At 19.0% G+C, this 12,605-nt stretch overlaps 2 protein-coding genes across 5 annotated transcripts; one reads left to right on the top strand and one right to left on the bottom strand.

The window, feature by feature from the left end:
• Window positions 1-18: 18 nt before the first annotated feature.
• LOC108003786 (probable 18S rRNA (guanine-N(7))-methyltransferase) lies at window positions 19-1,448 on the bottom strand. Of its 2 annotated transcripts, none has more exons than XM_017066292.3 (5): window positions 1,211-1,448; window positions 1,112-1,149; window positions 850-1,028; window positions 343-769; window positions 19-233 (listed from the first exon to the last, which is right to left on the bottom strand). In XM_017066292.3, exons 1-5 carry the CDS (start codon window positions 1,247-1,249, stop codon window positions 89-91), a joined length of 828 nt encoding a protein of 275 aa, XP_016921781.1. In that variant the 5' UTR covers window positions 1,250-1,448; the 3' UTR covers window positions 19-88. The 2 variants fall into 2 exon arrangements, with proteins under 2 accessions (XP_016921781.1, XP_061935984.1); XM_062080000.1 differs by having other exon boundaries at window positions 850-939; window positions 1,112-1,167; window positions 1,211-1,430.
• Window positions 1,449-2,791: 1,343 nt separating this feature from the next.
• On the top strand, window positions 2,792-11,815 carry LOC108003764 (uncharacterized). 3 transcript variants are annotated; one of them, XM_017066248.3, is made up of 7 exons: window positions 2,792-3,976; window positions 7,314-7,462; window positions 7,543-7,783; window positions 8,746-8,967; window positions 9,098-9,247; window positions 9,443-9,662; window positions 9,773-11,815. In XM_017066248.3, the coding sequence occupies exons 3-7, from the start codon at window positions 7,565-7,567 to the stop codon at window positions 10,087-10,089; spliced, it is 1,128 nt and encodes a 375-aa protein (XP_016921737.1). In that variant the 5' UTR covers window positions 2,792-3,976; window positions 7,314-7,462; window positions 7,543-7,564; the 3' UTR covers window positions 10,090-11,815. The 3 variants fall into 3 exon arrangements, with proteins under 3 accessions (XP_016921737.1, XP_016921736.1, XP_061935983.1); XM_017066247.3 differs by having other exon boundaries at window positions 7,533-7,783; XM_062079999.1 differs by lacking the exons at window positions 2,792-3,976; window positions 7,314-7,462; window positions 7,543-7,783 and adding an exon at window positions 8,036-8,120.
• The last annotated feature ends 790 nt before the right edge of the window (window positions 11,816-12,605 follow it).

Raw genomic sequence — 12,605 nt, 5'->3', positions numbered from 1 at the left:
GATATAATAAATAACAAATTTAATAAATAAATAAATATTTATTTTTTTGAAAGAGAAATTTAAAAATATATAAAAATAAGAAAAAATATTACAATTTTCCACATCTTTTTCTTCCTGTATATTTTGAGTCTTCTCGTACTTTCTTTCCTTGTTTTCGACGTCTTTCTTTTTTTTCCATAATCCAATTTCTGCTGTTTTTTAAAGATTTATTTTTTATCTTTTTTATTTGTTCTCTAAAAAAAATAGAAAATAAAAAATTATAAGTAAGATTAAAAAAAAAAAGAAAAAAATGGATGGATTCATATTTCATTTAATATAAATTAAAATAATCTGGAACTTAACCTTCTAGATGTATAAGATATAACTGACTCAGTATCATTAACACCTAAAGCTGGTGGAAGAATAGTAAATCCACTTATCATTAATACCAGGAAATATTTTTTTGCTTTGGTACTGTTTGGAAAATCAACAACTACACCCCCATAAAAACCTGCTTTTGTTGCTTGTGTTGTAATTAATTCAATTTGTTCACTATTTTCAGGATAAAATTGAAATACGGCTCTAGCTGATCTTGATAAGCATGAAAATAATGTAGAAAAAAATTTATATAATCGTTTTGAAGGATCATGAGTACTTTTATCTGCATTACATAACCATTGTAATGCAGAAATGCTTATTGCTGCATCAAAACTTCCTGCTTTAAATGGCATTCCTTGACCCATATCTCCTAAAACTAAATCTCCATCCACTTCTCTTTCTAAAGCTATTTCTATAAAATATTTGTATTAAAAATAATTAAAATTATGTGAAATATAATTTATTAAAATAACATATTTTATATATACTTGCCAAGCATTGCATGAGATATATCAATTCCTATCCATATATGTCCGTATTTCTCAATTACATTGCCACTTAATCCTGAGCCACAACCAATATCTAAGAGTAAAATACTTTTATCATGTGGTAGTAAAAGAAGTTCTAGAGCACGTCTACACATTTGTTCTTGTATATCTATCATACGAGAACTATAAAGAGTAAATTTATGTTTGTTTAAAATAGAATATAGAATATAATTATTAAAAAAAAGTATTATTATTAAAAATCTTACTTTTGAGTATATTTTCGAGCTTCGGATTCATTGTAAAACTACAATAAAAATAAACACTTTCAAAATTCATAACATAACCAATTTAAAATTTATTCTTACCAATTCAGGTGGAGCTAAATATTCTGGACGTTTCGACATTTTATCTTTATTATAATAAATATAGACCAGGTTTTAATTAAAACATATTCAATATTGTTGATATCAACAATTTCAATTCAGCAAGAATTTCCACTGGAAATAATTAGTGAAAATTAAAAGGGAGAAGAAATAAGAGAAATATCCAGAGTTGTTAAACATAGACTATATGGTATTCCTACTACCAACTAAATATAATTTAATTTTTCTGTAATGAATTTCAAAACGAAGATATATAGTGACTTATTATCTTCATTCTTATGATACAATAATGCATAACTTTTATGAAAACTTGTTGTAATTTTACAAGTCTTTTTTTATTGAAATTTTTGAATTATGTAATTTATAATGTTGTTTTATTTATGCATTGAATTTATTTTAATTTTATTATTTTCTAGCTTCAGTTTCAAAATAATAGGGATAATAGAGATTTTAAAAATTTGGAAAACAAATATTTAATATTTTTGTATTAATATAATTTAAAATTTATAATAATAAATATTTTATAGGTAATAACCATAAATAAAACAAATGTTTTGAATATTGAAGATAAAAACAATTAATATTTGCTATATTCAATTGCTCATTTATAAGTTTTAAAATTTATTTTGAAATTATAAATATTTGATTTTTAGAAATGCTTTCAAAGTAATATAAAAGTAAAAAAATTGTAATATATTGCCTGTTTTTTTGAATATTTTTATTTTTGTTTTGATTGTTGGATAATAATTTTAAACAATAATTTATATAATAAATTATATTAAAAATTATTATAAAATAATATTTATATAAAAATAATACGAATAATAAAGAAAATCTATTTTCTTTAAAATTTATTGTTATTAATATCAAAATTTCATAAAAACTTCATAAAAAAAAGTATGGATTTAAATTCAATTGAAAACTTTGAAAAATAATAAAATTTTATATCAATATTTAAAAGTTTTATTATCATAATTTATATTCATTAAATTTTATTATTATTAAAATTATTAAAAAATATTAAAAAATTACTGTTCAATGAAAAATTTTCATATTCATTATAGTTTTTTAATGACAAAAATAGCTTTGGATAGAATTAAATTTACTAGAATATATTATACAAACTTATTAAAATATATTAATTAAATATAAAATAAAATTTTATAGAAAAATAAATGAATAAATGAATAAATGATAAATATTGCCATTTTATTTTTTCGGAATTAAAAAGAAAAAGAATTGTTACAATTAAACATAAGTAAATTTTGATATCAATATAATTAAAAATCTTAAAAAGAAATTGATTAAAAATATTGTTGACATAGTAATTTTACGTTTAACATTACATTCCAACATAAAGATTCCAGTGCAATAGGAATATATTTTCCGATCATAAATTAATAAATTAATAAAATTTAAAAATAAATTAAAAACAGAAATAATAAATATAATTATAAGACTACCAGAATTTAAAAAATAAAAACTGCTACACAAAAAAAAATAAAAATATTAAAATATCTTATTTAATTTTAACATATATATAAAAAATGAATAATATCACAAAAATTAATTCGTATTTTATTTTCTAAAGTAAATTACACAAAACAAAATAATTATTAAAAAATAAATTTGTAAATTGTATATATTACATATTATTATATTATTGCAAATTTTTTATATTTATTTATATATTCACGTTTTATTACTTATATTATTATTATATTATTATTACTTATTACTTATATAAAGTTTTATATTACATATGATTTTATTATATTTATTATATTTTTATAATAAATATTTTTATTTCTTTATTATTTTGTTTTTTCTTTTATATTTGATCAATATTACAGATATTTTGGTTCATTTCATTCATTCAACAAAAATATTTTTAAAATATCTCCACCTCTTTTATATTAATCTATAGCCATGGTGAGATCTCATATCGTTTTGGTCATCAAGCATCACATCATATTACATGATATGTACATCATATTATCTAATCTAACAATGAAAATAACATCATATTATTATTTTCTTCGTATAGAAATTTGTCGAAGAAAAATTAATTTAGTACTATATTATAATATTACTATTTAGTAATATTGAAAACGAAAAATTTATATTTGATAATTTTAAATTATAATATATATATTAATTTATATATTATGACAATATAAAATAAAATATATAAAATTGTATACAGTTATTTTCACAATAATGTGACACTTTTTTTTAAAATACAAAAATCATTAGTGACATCTACTCTGCTTTTTCCTTTAGTTTCTTATCTAATAATGCTAGTTGCACTTTCCAATCCCTATTTAGTTAGTTTCAATCAGATTTTATATGTTAGAGTATTACAGATTTATAATGATTTGAGAAATTGTAAATATAGATTGGTGTTCTTGATGTATTAATTCATTTTGTTTCGTCAAAGTGTGAATATTCGAAATAAAATTTTGAACTTTCGCTATTTAGTACTTTTTATTTTGAAATCTATTCCGAAATTTATCAGTTCAATTTTAAATCTTAATATTAACTTTTTTCTTTATTGATTACACACTTTTTCAGTTTTTTTTCCGAAATCTATTTGTACAGGATTAATGTTGGGTTAAATTCCATTTTGTACCTAAATGCTTTTTCTCTCCAGTTTTACTCTAGTTTACTCACAAATTGAAGATGTGATATAAGTGGAAAATGCATATGATTAAGAAATCGAAATAAAACGTACATCCAAAGAATATGGTAACTCTTAATTTAAATTTAAATTTTCCATGCGGCGCATAAATAGAGATGCAAAACAAAACATTATCAAAAAGTTGGTATTTTCAGAGATTATATGCCTCAAAATAGTTAATTTAATTTGATAGTTAAATAATAAATTCTAGATAATTCATTAATTGGAATGTTGTCTTTTATTTGTCTTTTCAATTTTCCTTGATTACTCATCGAATAAACAATAATATAATACTTTATATTACTTTGTATATTTTGTATCCACTTAACCAATCAAAAGACTATCCTTATTTTATTTCAATATCAATATCATGAAAAATCAGATTTATAAATAGATATTAATATTATTGAAACCAAATTCATGTAATAACACGAGTTAGCTCTGACAATTCTGTATAGCCTATATACATAAAAATTCTAGTTGTAACAAAGCAATAATTAATAAATTCAATATCATAATAAAATATCATAAAATCATATCTAAATAAAAATTAATCAAATTAGATTACTCATTTATAAAAAGAAATAATGTTTTTTATTAAATATTAAAAAGAAACAAATATAAATAATAAAATAATTTTTTATAATAATCACTTAAATCTGTTTTCATATTTTTAAAACCCTTAATACAAGTTTTGTCATCAAAATTGATATAAAGTTTATTAAGTTATATTAATAAATTGACACTAAAAATATATTAAAATCTATATTAATATTCACATCAAATCTACATTAAAATATATCAAGTCTTGATAGTAAAATATATTAAGTTTTATTATCTTCCACAAACATTGCTGCATTCTATTGTACAATTTTTGTACAATTTTTGTATACTATTTTTTGAAATTTGCATATTATAAATGTCATAAAATACATATTACATATACAGAGTACATATTATAATGTACAGAATTTTTTAAAAGAAAATATATTAGAAAAATATGACAATAATAGAGTACCATCAAATTACAACATAAATAGCAACATATATATATGTATGTATGTATAACATAGCTATTACATAGTAAAAATGGCATAAAATTTCTATTTCTATTTTTATTTTTTGCTTTCAAACAGAAGTAAATATTGCTACTCTTAATAATGGATTTACATATATTAATTTAATTACATTACATATTTGAAAATCATGTTTATATTAATTTCATATATTTATGTCATATTATTAGAAATATAAATTTATGACATATAAACATGAAATATCAAATATCAAAATTACAAGAATAATACATATCTAAATCATCAAAATTAAAATATAAGTATGTTTATGTACAAAAATGTTATAATATTTTTTATTATTATACTATATATATACTATATATATATTATATGATATATTACAATATATTAAAAAATATATATATATTAATATATATAATATATGATAAAAAACATATATACTATACTAATAATATGCTTTTTATTTATAGAATAAATTGAACGTAATTTCTAATTTTAAGTCTTTATAAAATAGTTACATTCTTCTTCCATATGTACAAATTATTTTTCTTTTTTTTATAATTAATATCATTTATTATTGGATTTTTATTAAAATTTTAATATTAATATTAATTTTATTTAATTTTTTTTTATTAATTTGTGTTAAGGCACAGGATGTAAATTAAATATTGTTTGAATAATGCTTGAATACAAAATTTTTTCTGAATATTATGTGATTATGTAAAAAAAAATTTCAAAAAACACAAAAGTGTTTTAAAAAAATAAAAAATAAAACAATTATTTAAAAAATTAAGGCAAAATAGTTTACATTACATAATAGTTTACATACAGAGCAAAATTAAGAATTATAATTTTAATCTAATTTTTATTTATTATATATATATTGTAGAAAAAATACATAATTATAAATAATATTGTGTATATACTATTATTATAAAAATATTTTTATAATTAAAATATTTAAAAAATTTTTAAATAAAAAAATTTGCTATAGTTTTAATAAATTTGATATTTAAAATACAGATTGTAACATTGAAGTTAATTTGTCATTAAAATTTCGTAAATTTCATAAAAAAATTTAACAATTGATTAACGGCAATGAAGATGTAGATATATAAATTTTGTAAACGTTTAATGCTATCTTCTAATTAAATTAATTATTCTAATATTATCCACAATGAAAATAAAAAAGTTATTGAAAGCTTATATTTGAAATTATAATAGAATTATATATAAGTTTAATACATTTAAAATTATAATTCTAGAATTTGTATAATTATTTTATCTTATATTAAATATATGTTATTTCTGTACATACAAATGTATATAATTTATATTGCATATTTATGCAAAATTTTTTAAGAAAAAATGTTTTGAATAGGATTTTAAAAATTTGAATTGTTATAAAAACACATAAAAATATTATATCAAGATGCAAATTCGAAATTTTTGGAAATTTGGAAATTATTTTACCAATAAAAAGTGTAAACAACAATAGTTAGTTATATCAATAATTCGAAAGAAATTGCAAATTTATAAAATTAATTCATAAAAATTATTTTTTTGAATTATTTTCTTAAGTATGTGATGTATTATTGTTTTATTTATATTTCAAAAATTTTTTTATTTATCTCTTTAATTTAAATTATTAATTTATATTATTAAATAAAAATAATATAATAATATTCTTGCAATAATAATATTCTATATCATTCATTATTATTATCATCTGTATTATGTGTTAATTCGAACAATATTAACAATAAAATTTAAATTAACAATAATTATTTAAGATATCAAGTATACATGTAAAATAATTTTTTAAATATTTCTCTATTCTTAAACATAATATTTTCTGAAAATATTTTTTTCATAAAATAAATTTATAAAATTAATTCATAAAAATTATTTTTTGATTTTATATTATTCTTTATGAAAGATGTAATATATGATATTAATGTAAATAATTTTGATATTATGTTATATTAGATAGAAAATACTTTTTTAAATATATTCACTATTTTTTTGTATTTTTTTTGTTAAATGAAATATTAAAAATGATAGCAAATTTATTGCATAAAAATTTATTCATTTGAAAAATTATTGTATAATAATTTTATAAACATAAAAATAAAGAAAAATTCTCTAAATAAAATAATAGAATAATATTATACGAAATATAAAATATAAAAATTATACAAAATATAAAATATCGAAATTGAAAAACAGTTAACTAGTTATATTATTGTAGTTTTAGATACGAATATAGTCAATTTCATACAAAAAAACATTATTCTGTATATATGTATTATATGGAAATGTAAAGATACAGTTATATTTATTTATATTATATATGTTATATTTAAAGTGCGCATGAGTAAGTAGAACGAGACAATCTCAGAGATGCAAAGATAATTTCTATAAAGTATGGAAGGGATGAAAACTTATAGATGAGATGAAATGAGATGATTGAAAGTGGAACCTTAGCAGTTGATAATAGACAGTTGGTAATTGCGGGTAGGTAAATTAAAAAATTATGAAGTATAATCACTTAAAGTTACTTATAATAAACTACAAGTTATTACAGTAAATTGCAGGAAATTCTCTAATTAACTTGTTATGGAGTTACGCGAAATGAATCGTACTTTTGACAGTGCAGAAGAAACTACAGAACTTTTATCGCCATCTCATCGCGATAACATGGAAATTGAAAGTTATTTTATCGGATATGCTATTCAAAAAGAAATAATAAATCGCAATCGATGTCCTGCTAGTCGTCGTTTACTTAGTCAAACAGCTCACTTAGTGGATTTTAATCTTACTAATGGTAATCAGAAGGTAATGTATCTTGTTTCTTTTTGTTAATCACATTTATTTGTTATTTTTTACATAAATTATATAAATACAACTATAATATTATATATATATACACACACACGCACATACACACATACAAAATTTCGGATTAAATGCAAATGATATGAGAATAAAATAAATGTGATTAATATATCTTGTTAAAAGGTTTTTTAAATCTTTTAAAAAACATATATATAAATAATGCATACATATTTGAAAATCTCCATCAATTATTATTCGTTCATATTGTAATAAATATTATAATAATTATCAAACAGCTCACTTAGTGGATTTTAATCTTACTAATGGTAATCAGAAGGTAATGTATCTTGTTTCTTTTTGTTAATCACATTTATTTGTTATTTTTTACATAAATTATATAAATACAACTATAATATTATATATATATACACACACACGCACATACACACATACAAAATTTCGGATTAAATGCAAATGATATGAGAATAAAATAAATGTGATTAATATATCTTGTTAAAAGGTTTTTTAAATCTTTTAAAAAACATATATATAAATAATGCATACATATTTGAAAATCTCCATAAATTATTATTCGTTCATATTGTAATAAATATTATAATAATTATATATATAATAAATATTATATAAAATTTTGTATTCTTATCAAACTGTATTGTTACATGTTCTAATGTAAGTATAATTGTATTTTGCATTTAAATAATAATTTCAATTTATGCACATTATATAAACATTCCATAATTTATTAATTTAAATATTAATTATTGTTAATCAAATATAGTCATTACAATTACATTATCAAAATTACATGAATAATTAAATAGGAAGAAATAATTAAATAACAGGGAAAATATAACGATTATTTAATTATATATAATTTAAATAAAGTAAATATATATTAAAAGATTTCAGAACCATAATATTTTTTTTTATTGGTATTTTAGGATATCGGTATTAGTATGATTCATACTTCGAACGCAAATTGGCCGCCTTCTAGAAAAAGAGAAGAAGCAAAAGCATTGGAAAATCTTAGAAAAAGAGTGGAACAATCGAAATTGTACAAAACAAATCGAATTTCAGATACTTGTGGATCAATTTCTATTTCTTCGGTTTTGAATAATGATCAAATTCAACAGTTTGGTAATCGACCGAAATTATTAAAAAAGGTGATAGAATGAAATTTTCTAACAATTTAGATTGAATGCTTAAGAAATTAATCAAGAATAAAATAAACAAATAATTATTCTCTTAAAACGCATATTTTTATTGGCCCTTCTTTTTTTCAATATTATATAGATTCTGAGTAACAGGCCGATGAGTATCGCACATGATAGTAACGATTTGGAGACTAAGTGGCGAGATAGCGAATTTATAACGGAATGTTTATGTTGGCATAATGTTTATCGGCAAAGACATAATGCACCACCTTTAACAATATTGCCGCAGGTAAAAATAGTGTTTGAATGTATAAGAGAAATAAGGTAAAAAAGAAAAAAAATTGATATTATTTTTTGTCATTATTATAAGAAAAAAATTAAAAACAAAAATAGAAAATAAAAAATGTTATATGCACATATCTATATTATAAATATATAAGAAAATCAATTATTAATAATATGAAATTGAATATTTTTTTTTCAGTTATGTGAATACGCGCAAACATGGGCTAATCATTTAGCGCATACGAACACATTTTACTATAGAAATGATCGAGAAGTAGGACAAAATCTATATTGTCGACCTGGTGGTGCTATTCCTTCTGATGTAACTGGACAAGATGTTACATCATATTGGTATTCAGCGGTAAAGCAATATGATTTTTTAAAAGAACCAGATATTCTCCATGCTAATGTAAATGCAGGTATTTTCTTAAATATTGTAATTATATCTAAATATAAATTAATATAAATTATAGTTACAATTAATAATAATTATAGTTACGATTAATATTTATCATAAATTTTTTATCAGGTCATTTTACGCAATTAATTTGGACAAATAGTCGTTACTTTGGAGTTGGTAAAGCTCGCAGTAGAAGCGGAAAAATCATCGTAGTAGCTAACTATCAACCAGTTGGTAATATATCTGGTCAGTTCCAAAATAACGTATTACCTCCTTTACCTGAAAACGTAAATATCACTTTATCATCTCAACGACAACCATTTCCAAAAGTTTTTCGCGAACATTATGTTACATCCGATTTACCACCTCTAGCATCATCTTCGATACCGCTTTCGAATAGAATATCGACAGATAGTAATCGTTCTTCCATTAGTTCTACGCAATAATATAGACGTTCAAATTGTTTTTTTTGCGTTTGTACACGTGGATGGAATGAGCGATAATCAAATTTAATAATTTAATATCTTCTTTTTCTTATTTTATTTAACTTAATTAAAACAGTAAAAATTTATGTAACATGATAACAAATACAAAGCAGAAGAGAACTAAAATATGTTTGCAAAAATGCAAGCAGCTATGAAATAGAATAAAATATATATAAATCTAAATTAATAACTATTTCATTGTTTATAGCAATATTTATTTATCTGTTCATTTATTCGAAAAATGAAAGGAAAAAAAGAAAAAAAATGTCTTAAATTGTTTTTTTTAATTTTATTTTAAGCATATAGTATTAGGCATATATGAATGCCTAAGTATTTTGATTGATTCATATAAAAATTGGTAAACTCTGATATTTGATAAATATCAACGCTGACAAATAAAAAAACATAATTATTATTTAAAAAGGAATTATCATTTTTGAATATATTATATAAATTTACAGAACAGAAAATAATTTTTTCTTATATATGTAATTGCTTGGCCTTTCTTTTTCAAAATAGTTTAAAAAAAAATTGTTATTATTTTATATAACATTTTTTACATGCTATAAATATATGTTGTAACAATGTGCGTTATAATGCGCGTAAGCATATTATTTTTATTAATATAAACATATAAACATATAGCAGCAGATAATTATATATAATAATAAGAAAATTACTTTTTCATGAATTGTAATAAATTTAAAATATCTTAACTTAATTTTATAGCGACCTCGGATATTTAGCAGAAATCATTATTATCGTTAATATCCATAAAAAAATTTGAAAATAAAATATGGAAATAAAATATAAAACAAATGAAATTATAATAATTAAATTATAATAATATCAACATTATATTTAATATTTATTTTTGTGATTTAAGAGTTGTTTTATATTTTATTTTTTTAAATAAGTTTTAAGGATTTGAAAATAATGTTCAAGTTTGAATATGTATAAAATATAAAATTATTTAAGAATAGTTATATTAATTTTAATTATATTAATTATATATTTTGGTTTCAGCCATTATAATTTATTATAAATAATTGATAAGTAACAATCATATATGTTATCATTAACATATATTTATAGATGAAATTCTATATAAAATAATATTCTTTTTGTAATTATTTTGAGATCGACCAGTTATATAGGATATAGGAAACAATTGTTTAAAATGCGAATTTTTAGAACATATTCAAAAATCATTGAAATTAAAAGTGTTATTCAAACAATTTTCTAAATAATTATCTCAAAAATTGATTAGTTATTTAATTATATGTAATTTATAAGTAATTTTTTGTATATTCTATGTATATATTTATCACTATCAAAGAATAATTTTCTTATCAATAAAATATGTGAATATGTAACAAAAATTAACTTGTGCATCAACGAAAAATAATATATTAATCATTTGCAATGATTTTCATTTTTAATTTATAGAAATTATGATAAATAAATAAACAAGATATTGAAAGTTATAAATTTCGAGTTGAACAAAATACAAACGAAATGTATACGCTTATATGATAAATATTGCTCATTAAATTTGTTCAATTCGAAAATCTTTTCGTGACAATAGTATATATGTATATGAGAATATATATATAGACATAACATGTTAAAAAATGAAAATGCTTTAAAAATACTTTATGAGGAAAATAAAAAATTATCTCAATTTAATAATTCCTGTTAATTTTTTTTTAACAAATATTTTTTAATGATCTTTATTTTATATCTTTGTATTTAATTTTATATCATTATATTTTTATATTTCATTTTGTGTAATATATTCATTTATATATATAAAGTATAATATATATATTATTATATATAATATATAAAGTATCTTATAAGTACAAATAGGATTAGAAAAATTTTATAATTCAAAATAAGAAAAAAATTAAAAATAATATAACAAATAATTAATGAAATTATATTAAAATTATTATTTTCGAGAAAAATATATTTAAAAATCATGCATCTGATTAATTTCTTATTGAATAGAATTGATTACTATATTCTATGTGAAAATAAATAAAAATTATGAAATCAAATTTTTCTGTTTCAAGAATTCATATTTGAAAAAATCAAATTTGAAAATTTATTGAATATATTTGTATCTAAATAAATATAATTAAATAAATATAATATAGATATTTAAATATCTAAATAATTAAATATCTTATAATTTAATTTCTTTGAAAATGAAAACAATACAAAATATTATTAAATATTTTTTTTTATTTTCATTATTTAATTATATTAATTATATTAATTATTTAATTATATTATTTCGAAAATTAGCTAAGATCATATTTATTTGAAAAATTTTCAAGCTGGATTTTATCGAAAATTAATAATTCAATAAAATTTTATTTCCATCTTATTTTAAGCATAGATTCTTTCTGATTTTGTTAATATTATAAATTATGGAACAACTTATGTATAATATATATATTATTGATAAA

Source organism: Apis cerana, linkage group LG10 (assembly GCF_029169275.1).
Source record: "Apis cerana isolate GH-2021 linkage group LG10, AcerK_1.0, whole genome shotgun sequence".
NCBI classification, from domain to species: Eukaryota; Metazoa; Arthropoda; class Insecta; order Hymenoptera; family Apidae; genus Apis; species Apis cerana.
Note: the sequence above shows the minus strand (reverse complement) of the source record. Positions and strands in the feature narration are given on the sequence as shown.